The following is a 12,763-nucleotide window of genomic DNA, read 5'->3' as shown; positions in this document are numbered from 1 at the left end:
GTAATTGAATTTGGCTCTATTAGTAACAAATAAACATTTGTTTTATGTATTGTATTAGACAACAATAATTTAACAATAACAGATAACAGTTTATAAATTATAAAAATATAATATTTCAATACGTATATTATTATCAATTTTTTTTTGGCTACTTTGGTTTTTTGACATTATATAGAATATTAGACATTATTTTTTTTCAATACCGCGAAAACTCGATATGAAAATTCGATATGTTGTCAATTGTGATATATTACATGATTATTGTTCATACGCTTCTTCCACATAAATTGACATCAGGTATATAAAACATTTGTAACAATGGTTATACATTTTTAATAATTATTTAAAATTAAAAACAGAAACGGCGTGGTGCTGCAATCTATTCGGGAAAGTAGTTATTTACAATTAGCAATATTATTCTATCTCATTAATATATTATTGTATTAAACTTGAAACGAACAAAGTTCCCAATAAAACAACGACGTATTATATACAAATATATTATATTGAAATTCGTCTACGGCGAGTAATATAACTCAGAAAGTGACGGCTATCGTTTTATTTTATTTTTTTATTTATATAAGTATTCAATTTAACAGACCGAATAAATTAGTTTACGTCGTGCAGGTTTGCGGAATCCACAAAATAGCCGTGAACAGCACTACATTATGCTCATCCAAATTATATATGCAAGCACCACCATCACCACTATCGGTGTCGAAAATCCTCGAATCATCGATAACACAAAATATATTTTTATCAACTAAAATCCCGAAATCTGGTTCTCCGGAGTGGATCACTTATTAACCACATTTTAAGACCCGCGCGATAACTCCTTCGAGCGTATTAAATATTTATATATATTATAATTTACAATATATAATAATATGACAAACATTCGAATCGAATTTACGCCAATTTTTTAAAATATACTTCGATGTACCGAAAATACAATCACGTGCACATTGTTTTAGAAAAAAATAGTTTTGCGGTACGGTGGAAGTCAAGACTTGAGAACACATCACATTGAGTAAGTGATGGTAGGTCAAACATATCCGGTTATGTCAAAAAATAGTTTTGAGTAAAAATTCTTTTTTTTTCTGATTATATTACTATTGCAAGTGCTGTCCGATTTTCAATTTTCGATCTCCCATCATATTCTATAGTACAAACTTGATCCAAATCAGAAACCTTCCTCTAAAGTTTTGAAGCACCGAAGCATTTTTTCTATTAAATGTACGATCACTATGATCACAAAAACAAACCACACACACACTACATCGTTGTATAAACCAATACGTTTATCACTCTGTTCAAAATGTATATAAAAAAAAGTCATTAAAATATATAGTGACATAATTATGGTCAGATCCACACGCGGGACAAGTCTTTCGTGCGAATATCATGAAATAATAAATGGTGTAGATCACAATATAATAACGATGCGGAAAATGACAACACGATAGATACAATATTTCGTCAGCTCGACCGCCGCAGTCGGTATTCCTATATTATAATAATAATATTATTGGTTGCTTTTATTAATATATATCAATTATAATAATATATTGTGTATGCATAAAATAACAAACCAACGTACCGCCGCGGAGTATGGTGGTTAGTGTTACGGACTGATAATTTCGGTATTTTGCGATGACACAATCTCGCGTGTCGTAACAATGATTGTGATTATAATTGTGTTTTGTAAACCATACTCGGGCTGTCTAGTGCACATTATTATACATATTCTATAGATACGTATCACTAAATAAAAAACCTTTATAACGCGTATTTGGACCAATCGCAAATCACGTTTTTTTTAAATGAATTCGTTATCGTTTGTGAGTTGATGGAATACAACACCGCCGCTCGCAGGATACAATATTATACGTACCTATATACGGAGCGATCCATTTGAACACTATTATTACTACCGTGCTCACACATTTTCAGTATCGAAAATATTTGTAGTTTATTGGAAAATTGCATGCAGCTCCAAGTACCTAACACTTAATTATAAGACGTAATTACCTACATGTTTTCAGTTAGTGTAGTTTTTTTACACTAAAATAACTAAGTTTTTTTTATTAGGCATTTTAGACAGCTAACTGTAGTTTAACAGCTAATGTTGTATTCTAAAAACGTCAACAAATATAAAATACATAAGTAGGTATATAAATTATATATTTTCATTTTTTAACGTAAGTCTAAATATTTCAAAGTTAGGTATTGAAATTTTAACTCAAAATTCCGTGTTGGGTTCTTCTGTGCTCAATACATACTGCCACTGCAGTTTGAGGACTGTGGATTTTTTATGTATTCAAAATTCTTGACGATAACATCACACAACAAAGTATAGTAAAAATAAATTTCGTAAATGCATAAGGTTATTTCTGTGTATTGTTTTTCGTCCAATTCTTCGACGGCTATCCGACAGTCTTCAATAAACGGATACTTCACCACCTTGGCGACAAGTCTTCCACGACTCTCGTAGTAGCTATTCACCTTATTGTAATACATGACAGCCGACGACTCGACCTGCTGCAGCAAATCAAGAATGTTTTTTTGGACGGATACTCCGAAACTGTTTCCGTCTTCAATTTTCGGTATCGATAACGTTATCCAAATTCTTATCGAACGGTTGTCTCGGACTAATTGCATGATGCTGGGTTTAAAGATTTCGACGATTTCAGTCACATTTTTATTGGACGGCACGAGCATTAGTCGTGGTGCTGGAATCGTGTCTGCAAGTGGAGTTTCTCCCTCATCGGCGCAACTAATTGTACTGTTTTCTGATTCGGCGATTGCAGTTCCGGGCACTTCAAATTTGTAGTTTATAAAATTTGACGTATACGATTTTCGGGCGTGTTGAGCAATTCATAAAAATGTATTATTCGTTCAGGAAATGTTTGCAAAACAACATTTTCCGCGTCAGCCTTAAGTTTTTCGTGAAATTCCTCAGTCTTCGTAGAAGCTTCAGCAGTCTGCAGCGCCATGGTGGTCCTCCGCGAATGAACGATTTGGCAACCGCTATGTAGATTGTATTCAGATCAATATAGAATAATTGGATGGACACGAGTCAAAAAAGTAATAAATTATCTCACGATGGTAGCTCAAGTAAATAGATTAATATTTAATAGAAAAAATTAATCACCGTGAGAAACGCGCAGATATTATATTGTTATATAACAAATTGTTTTTTTTTTCATTTATTTAGCAACAAAAATTAACAGTTTGAATGACGAAATAAATAATGGAGTAAGTGTAGATAATATCTACTTTATTTACTTATCAATCAATTTATCATCTATTTGGTTTGGTTTAATTGTCAACCATTTGGCCGGATATTTTATCGCTTTTTTTCTTAAGGCTTTTACCATCTGACGCTTTACTTCTATAATAGTGGTAAACCTACTGGTATAGAATCATCAAAGAAAGATAATGCAGCAGTTTCTTCGGTTTAATACCACAAGTATTTTTTTTTTAATTATCCCGCGGCAACTAAGGCCATTGGGAAGTAGGTAGTACTGTAGGTTGTTATGGAACTGAAAGTTGGTTTTACATGTGGGTGAGAGTTTTTGGCAGAATTTATATTGGGGCACCAGTAGGTTTCTGCCATGCCCCGGAGTGGGGGATGGCGGCACTTGTTCTCCGGACACCGTGACTTGCCCGGAGAAAAATGCCGCCCGATGGTCGAGGATCGAACCCGGTCCGGCTGAGCCACAGCCGACGAGGTAGACCACTCGGCCACCTCGGCCCCCTATATTATTATTGTGGACATTAAATTTGTATTGTGATTATTATGTTGCCAGTGATAAAATGAAGGCAAATATATATCAAATTAGTTGATGGAAAATTTCATACGGGAATTTTGGAATTTTGTAAAATTATTTTAGCCTGCACTATAATAATTAATAAGTATGAAAAAATACTTTAATAATTGTGTTTTCTTACAGTCAAGTCAATATACTTCACGAACCATTGGAGATATTAAAAAATATCATATTATAATTATAAAAATTATAGGCAAATTTACTTCAAAATATATAATATAAAGAATGTCGATATTTCTCAAGGTTAACGAAATATTTATGGAAATGTGGAAAATATTGAAAAATTTATGGAGTTCAAACTTAAATTATAAATCGGCACGGGTTAACCTTAACCGATTGGTTTCAAATTTTTTGAAGTTATTTTTTATACATATACGCACACATTTAGGGGGTGAGACCAGAAATATTAGGATATTTTTTTTTCATCATATATACCTATATAGTTAAGGAACACCCTAGTAGATATACTACAAAAATTTTGGATCCATTAGGTATTCGACTTCTTAAAAGCCATGCTGCAGTTAAATTAAATTCTTACTTGAAATATTTTTGCTTATCAAAAGTTAATTGTTTAGCGTCAAATAAATAGTTTCTGGAATTAAGCTGTATAAAACACCTAAAATAAATCAAGGGTAAAAATATTGTTCTATATGATATGTTAAAGACTTATTATCCGTATATGATGTATATAGGTGCTTATATATTATAATGTACATACATCATTTAATATACACAAAAAATTGTCTTATAAAAATTTAGTGCAATCGGTTGGAATACTAAAACAGATATTACTCCTGCATAGGCGCTGCAAATAATGTATATACCGTGTGTTCATCAATTTAGGGAACATGAATTTCTCGACCGGATTAAGTTGGAATAAATCGAATTTTTATTTACAAGCTAGGGGTATAAAACCATTTATAATTATTTATTATTGGTTACTCTTTGAATATTTTTACGTATACAGTTGTAATCAATTTTAATTAAATAATTTTATATCTATATTATGTTAATCTTATTTATAACACGTATATAAAAAAAAAAAAAAAAAAACGTAAAAATATTCAAAAAGTAACCAATAATAAATAATTATAAATAGTTTTATGCATTTTATAATGAATTTTAAAAATGTATTATTTATTAAAATTTGAATGGCTCTCATTCAGTCAATTTTGGTTTTAGAGCCATGGTTAATTGGTCAAAACTACTTATAAAAATTCAGTCTATCCGAATTTGGTATCAAAAATACAGGTCGCTATTTAAAAATAATAAGTTGCGTTGCGTAGTATGCGCATACCGAGAGGGTTAAAAATTTGAAATTTATCTGAAATTTAATTACAGATTTATCTGTGTATTTATACACCACTATAGCTTGTAAAAAAAATTTGATTTATTTCAATATAATCCGGTCGAGAAATTCAGTGTTTCCTAAATTGTTGAACACTCGGTATATATATGTATATATATTTTTTAAGGTGGGATACAACAAGTTAGAGTGTGCTAGTGTCCCGGTTATCTCACTATTTCCATCTATGGATTACTCGATCCGTATTGATGATAGATATTATATTATAAGTTATACGATTGTAATTTATATTTTAATAATTATTATCGATATGTATTACAATAATATGATCACTGTACGTAAGGTATTTTTTTATTACATGGTGAGCGTTTTGGATGAAAATTCCTTCCAAACGTTCATATCACATCGCTTTATTGTATATTACATAAGAACTTGATATATAGAAACATAAACCTTCCCTCATCACCATATTTGTCGTGGTAAATTTCAAAGACCAGCATAGATACATTTCAAACGGATTTTATAATTAGAATATATATGAAATTAATAACTAATAATATAATATTGTTATTAGACAGGTTGCTGCGTATTGTTCTGATATTATATTATGACGCTATCGTGGTTTATGCTAATCGAGTCTCACACCTGAACAGTAAAAAAAAAAAATAATTTACAATTTGCGTTTGATTATATAAACGAAAAGTACACCAGTTGAGTTTGCGACTGCAGGAAACAAAAAATAGCCAGTTTATTGTACTTCGAACATATTTTAAGGTCGATAGACCAGTTGCGATTGGTCATTTTCAGGGTCGATAGACCTGCAATAGCCGTTAGTCATTTAAATTTTATATGTGTACTATTATTATAGCGCCTGCATTTTCAATACAATTTTATTGGGGAAAAAATGGCACGAAGACCTGTTAGGCGTGTTATAAAATATAAAAGTAAGATCTAAGGCATCCGCTGATGCTTTCATTGATATTTAAATTACGATGAGCATTTTAAAGCTATAAATTGTTAGTAATAGTTTTAAAAAATCGTTACTTGCAAAACTAATTCAGTAAAAAAACCACCGAGTTGATAATCTTGCATTTAAATGTTATAATAGCTAGGTCATGTCTGACTTAAGTTCTAAAATTAACTGAGTAAAGTGGATTTTTGTTAACGTAAAATTGCCTTATTGTCTGACTTAAGACTGAGACAACACATGTGGGTGCTCACCTATACGTAACAATTTGATGCATAACATGCAATCCCTTGTATTGTATTAGTCGCAAATTTATCATATTGTCCATATTTAATATTAAAATGCGCACTACGCGTCAAAAGATTAGAATATGCTAAATTGTATTAAAAAAAAATAAAAAATAAAAATATCCATAGCCGTGAAAACAAGAAGATTTACGAAAACCAGACAGTACAATAATACTCTGCAGTCGGGTAATAATTGTGCGGTATTGTGCAATATTATATTGAAGCGATCAACAAAATATAATTATATCAAACTGATCCGATAGTGGTGAGGGACGAGGGAGTATAGGTGTAATGACTAGTGGATGGAATGAGAAAATGCGTGTAACCACATACGTGTTTATAGGTTATAATATTATAACACAATATTGTGTACCTATATATAGGTACAATACGAATCAGCAGCAGCAGCAGCAGAGTACGTGTATTTATATATGTGTACACGAAAAGCGAATAAATGTAAAACAAATGCAGACACGTTAGAAAAAAAAAAACGAAAACGAAAACGAAATAAATAAAAAAATAATACCAGTTTGTTTAAATTAAATGAAACCGTGAACGCGCGCGCGCACACCAGAATGCGCGTATCGATCGAATATAAATTACCCAATGTATACCGACTATTATAATAATATTATTGTCTTGCGACGCGCTGACGATTTGGGTCAGACGAATCGTTCTCCTCTCTTTGCACATAACAATATTACATTACTCACATCAAATCGACTGTGTCCAATCAAAAATCGAATAGGTATAATATATAGTACTTATAATTCTGCGCGATTACTGCAGCTTTTAAACGGGAATACGACTGTACAACTGCTGATAATGTTATTGGGCTGTAGGTATTGAAAACGTCAAACGACGTCGACGCACTGTGACGACCGACATAATATTTCTATTGCGAGTTGCGATAAAAGTGTCGAAAACGTATAGGGCGATGCACCACAACACTATCGAAATTATTGTTCGCACCTCGGACGAATCACACCCGGTATTAATCACGATTCGAAAATAAATATTATTAGAATTCACTGTTCAAAACATTACGAAGAACAAACAATGTTAATTGTTATAAAAATTATGTGACATCATTATACGTCCTACTGTGATCGTGGGTCGTTTAAAACAATACGTTATTAAGCGATTCCATAAAAGTATAAAACGTACTTTTTCCACAGCTTGTGCGATAACTGATAACATCGAAGCAGAAGAAACGTGTTTGATAGACTGAAAGTTGCCCGTAATAATGACTGAATGCATTATTGTATAATATAAAAGTCAGAAACAATAAAATATAACAACTTTTAAAGTTCGTTTCACACGATATTATTGTATAGTTATTTCAGTGGTATCCCTAATGTGTGCGATAGCTTGTATATTATAGCTTATATAGGTCAATGTGAATTTCAAAAACGTGTACTAGCTAAACGTGCATGCCGTGAAGAGTTTGGGAACCTCTACACTTGATTATATGCGATATTCAAAACTATCCATAGTAGTTATACTCAACTATTTGATAATATTATATGATGCATTTATGATTTTATTTTGTAGGAATATACCGTATATAATGAAAAAAGTGTATTATTTTCATTATTTTTTCAAGATTACATAATATCATATAACATTTATTCGATTTTGGCATTTTAAACACAAATAAATAAAATTGAATGAAAATTATGCGCACTCGGATCACGAAAAACACGACTAATGTATGATTTACGAAAACCTATTCAGTAATAGACTAGGTACTATATTATACTTGTCCCGATAGGTGTCAGACAAAATAAGAAAACGACTTCGTCAAATTACATGGACTATACCTAACTATAACTATAAATAAAACGTTATTTCGAATCTATTGACTATACAATTAAAACTTGTGGCTTACTTAGCTATATTTTGGACTGATTAGAAAAAACACGCGAATGCTTATAAATCCGAGCCCTACATGATAATATGACGTTATCGTGTGAATTAGGCACAAGTTTATAAGATATCGCGTAACATTATGGACATAATTTACCGCTCTATATTATACGGAATCGTCCGATTGCACACAGTAGCGGATTAATCGTTGGTATTTATTTGATATATATTTAAAAAAAAAAGAAGATGGCGAACGAAGCGATAAAGCAAAATTAATTAACACTATAAAGTCTCTTAAGATTATCATCGAGATCGTGTGTGTGTGTGTAGGTACTCACGTCTGAGTTGGCCGCAATAAAATATTGATCGCAGAATCTCCGACGAATCTTGAAGTTCCTGACAACCGTGCGACAGATGACCGTGTAGGTGGGTACTGCGCAACTGCCGGCCCGTCGGTTTCCATCGTCCGGTTTCCTCGATAATCGTCGTTTATATACGAGAGAGATAATGAACCGTCCGGTGAAAATATGAATTACAGAAAATGTTATTGTCGTCGGTCGTGATGGCCAATGAGCGAGGGGGGGGAGGGGAACCGTCGCGAATTCTCATCAGCCGCCGCCGCCGATTGGTCGTCATCGTTGCGAGGAAAAACGGTCGCGGATTTTTTCTCGACACATTCGTGCCGTTCTAACTGCAGTGTTTCGGACGAAAATCATACGCGGTATGTCATAATAATATATTATCTCACTGTCGTAATATTCTGATTAATTCCAGATTTTTAATAGCAACTGAAATCGCGGCATAACCAGAATAATGGCGGTGATTTTTCCAGAATTATTATTGGCTTCTCGTGCGGCACAGATTCGCTTTAGGACTGTGTACCGCGATAACAGCTGCTGTTGGAGGCGGTAAAACATCTCGCAATGATGCATGTTTTAACGACAAAATACAGTGATGTAGCCTGTTTTGGCGACAAAACACAAAACTATCCATCATAATCATAATATTTTACCCCGCACTTCAATTGAATAAACAAAAAGCTCCCTCGATTTTTTTCTCCATCTCCACTTTTCATCGCTTGTCTAGCCGAGAGGTTGTGCCTATTACAAGAACTTATTGGTATATCAGTGTTGCCCGCGTGAACATAAAAACCGACGGTACAATAGATAATTAATGGTACAACCTATTGGTACAGTAAAAAATATGGTTGATAATTTAATTTCATCAGCCGTCGAAATTAGCAGGAATAAAAAAGAATTTTTAAACGGTCGGATTCTGGCTACACTGATATACCGAAAACTTTTCACGATTTTCGAGTTCTCATGATTCAGCGATTCGCCTGGTTACGGCGTGTGCTTAAACAGTGAGAGCCGATAAAAATCGTTAGTATAAAATATTAAATATCACTGCGTCGTCGAACGGTTCTTAAAATAAACTACTTGCACATAGTATAAAGTGATTCACTGATTCTTATGATATTTTAAAGGTGAACCTGTTTTCAAATGTTTTTTCCGAGGGTAATGCTTCATACGTTATTCCAAGCAATCGGATTTCGAAGAAAAAGTTTATTAAATAAGTTTATTCTATAACTTGTTAGTGTGTGAGCTGTTGAGACGTAAAGGAGAACGTCGTAAATTCGTAAGTACCCACTCGTTACAAAATATTATATTTTTATCGCTATAGTTTTAAAACTTTCAACATTTTTGAATGACAAATTACAATCTTAATTTCACATCTCAAAGCTGGAATGTTACTAATATTAGTCGGTTAGGTTAGGTTAGAAGTATTTTTTTGTATTTTGATCTACAAACATTTGAGGTTCAGTAGATTGTATAGTGGACCAACACGAGACGTAATCAGAGTTGGGAAAAATTTTATCTAGATAATTATTCGAATAATTTTCACAACGATTTATTCGAATAAAATATTATTCGATTAATTTTCGTTTACTTAATTGATTAAACATTGGTTGGTAATTTTAAACACGCAAATATTAAAAACAATAAATTAGGTAATTGTAAATTTTATTTTATTTTTTGAAATAAATGCAAAAAATAGTATAAGCAAAACAACTTTTAAACTATAAATAAAAGTTATGAAATAGATATGTTTTCTTTAATTTGGATTACTAATTACTACAGTGTAAGATATGTATTTATTTTTACTAACTACAATTAAATTAAATAATAGTAGGTACCTAACTAAATAATTATAATAATAGTAAAAAAATATTCATAATGAATTTTAAATCTCGATAAGTCTTGTATAGAAGCTTACTATAATTATAATTTAAATATTAACAAATAACTTTATACTAACGACCACATGAATTTTTTATCCGAATAAATCGTTGTGAATATTATTCGAATAATTCTTTTTTTTAATTATTCGAAGAATTGTGAAAAATTAATTCGAATAAAATTTTATCCAAATAATCGTCTAAATAAAAAATTATTTGAATAATGCCCTATTCTGGACGTAATGCATCCCCATGGCCAAATAACTAGGTATGATTTAAGATCTTATAGTTCCGTGATACGAATGAAGATGACGTCAGCCGGAAGGAATCATTAACAATTTTATATAAAATCATAATTCGTCTGACAGGATCCTACTCGTAAAACTGCCGGTTGACGTCACCATATTTCAGTGGCAGAAAAGATAAATTTGTTGGCCTTTCCATGAATGCACTCATTAGACCAAATTTGTTAATCATATTTGATCACATATAAGATGTAGAAAGACCAGACAAAAAATAAATGTATGCTAATTAAACGTATGACAAAAATTGTAAATATTTTATGATATAAGAAAATCATTTAAGAAATATACTCGCGTCAGCAAATTTTAAGAAATCGTATTTAAAAAAAAAAAATGAACTACTTGGCTTAGATAAATATTTTTTTATCCAAAATTTGTTTAATAAATTTAATTTTTTTTCAGTTCTAAAAATAAATATAAAAAAATGTATCATACAAGTAGCGCTAAGGTCACTTTATGAAAAAAAAAAAATATATATATATTAATTAGAACAAAAGTTATTCCGCAATAAAAGTCAGTTAGGTACACCGGCCTTGTATATATAACCTGATTAATTAGCCATGGGTTACCCGGTGCCACTTCACTCAGCCGATCACATTATTTCAAACACTTTTGATTTATAACTTGGGTGTATGTATTGTAAATCTCATAAATTACTCGTTCGAAATTCGTTCCAAGTATTTTTATACATCGAAATACCTACCTAAAAAATATTCTGTTTTGGAATAAGAAATTAAAAAGGCATGCGAAATTGCACAGCAATCGAAATAGTGGTGGAAAAATATTTTCAAAAACATTGGCGCGTTTTCTGAATTAATTGGTCGGCTATATACGCGTTAAATCGATCACTCGGTATATAGGTACGCATATAAGTACCTACACCGCAATCAATATAAATAACGCATCACATATATATAGTGAAACGCATATAATACGTGTAATACAATCATTACCACCCAATCTAATCAAGTCACGCTTGTGTGCCGAACACGGTGTTTTTTGACGTCCCTCCCCCTCGGCGGCGACGATACTTTATTTCCGCGCGCGATCGAAAGCCGTTAGACCGCAGTCGGACAACGCAACAATAACATGTAAAATACGACATAAATAATAACGCTCGTACCTATATTATAGTTTATGGTTCATCGTATACGATGGGCGTGCCTAACTTATCATAATAATATTATAATATTATATATACTATGTTGTTATTATTTTTACCGCAGAATGATGGGCGGGGTGCAAGGGAGTAAACGAGTAGTATATTATAATGCCGCTAAGTTGCGTCGACGATTTCGGTTTAGGTCTATATCCGCGTGATCTCTAGACTTCTGCAGCAGGATTTCCGATTTTAAGTTATTTTCTTTTCGTTAAACCGTGGTCTTGACCTATGTATACAACCCATAACTAGATCAAATAAAATAAAAAACGGTACCCATTAAAAATAATATATAAATATAATACAATGTGAAGATAAGCATGTCCGTCGTCTAGATGCTGAAAATCTTACACTAGTGATGGGGGGGGGGGGGTGGATGGGGCTGTAAAAATATACAGGGAGTAAGATTTACCTGCAGCAGTTATGTGCTAGTTATAATAGGACACCTACGAGTATCTAAACAAACCGGCAACTGATAATAACGATTAATTGATAATAAGCTTTTGGTGGGCCATTTTAAAATTTCACAAGAACCCCTGCGCTGCCGGGGGAGGTTTCAAATTAGGCGCCAACGTCACAGAATCGCGTAGAATCTAACGAATAAGTCGTTCGAATGATGCTTTTTATTTTTAGAGTTTACCTATACGCATTATCAAACGTATACGTCAGTCTATGGAAGGTGCTGTGTATATAGTACACGAACTTTTTAATATTATAATTCTAGTCAGCATTGTCTATGTAGTTTTCTCGAAAATTTTTAAATCGTGATGCGACGCCGCGCGTTTTTAAAACCGACCGAAT

General features: G+C 32.3%; 1 protein-coding gene across 1 annotated transcript; it reads right to left on the bottom strand.

Annotated features, from left to right (window-relative positions):
* Positions 1-2,271: 2,271 nt before the first annotated feature.
* Positions 2,272-2,996, bottom strand: LOC107164266 (proteasome activator complex subunit 3-like). The gene is made up of 2 exons (XM_089228650.1): positions 2,855-2,996; positions 2,272-2,792 (listed from the first exon to the last, which is right to left on the bottom strand). Exons 1-2 carry the CDS (start codon positions 2,994-2,996, stop codon positions 2,272-2,274), a joined length of 663 nt encoding a protein of 220 aa, XP_089084776.1.
* Positions 2,997-12,763: the final 9,767 nt, after the last annotated feature.

This window comes from Diuraphis noxia, unplaced genomic scaffold, assembly GCF_037042655.1.
Source record: "Diuraphis noxia isolate RWA-SAM2 unplaced genomic scaffold, SU_Dnox_SAM2 contig0005, whole genome shotgun sequence".
NCBI lineage: Eukaryota > Metazoa > Arthropoda > Insecta > Hemiptera > Aphididae > Diuraphis > Diuraphis noxia.
The sequence above is the reverse complement of the archived record's forward strand: the minus strand, read 5'-3'. Positions and strand labels throughout refer to the sequence as shown.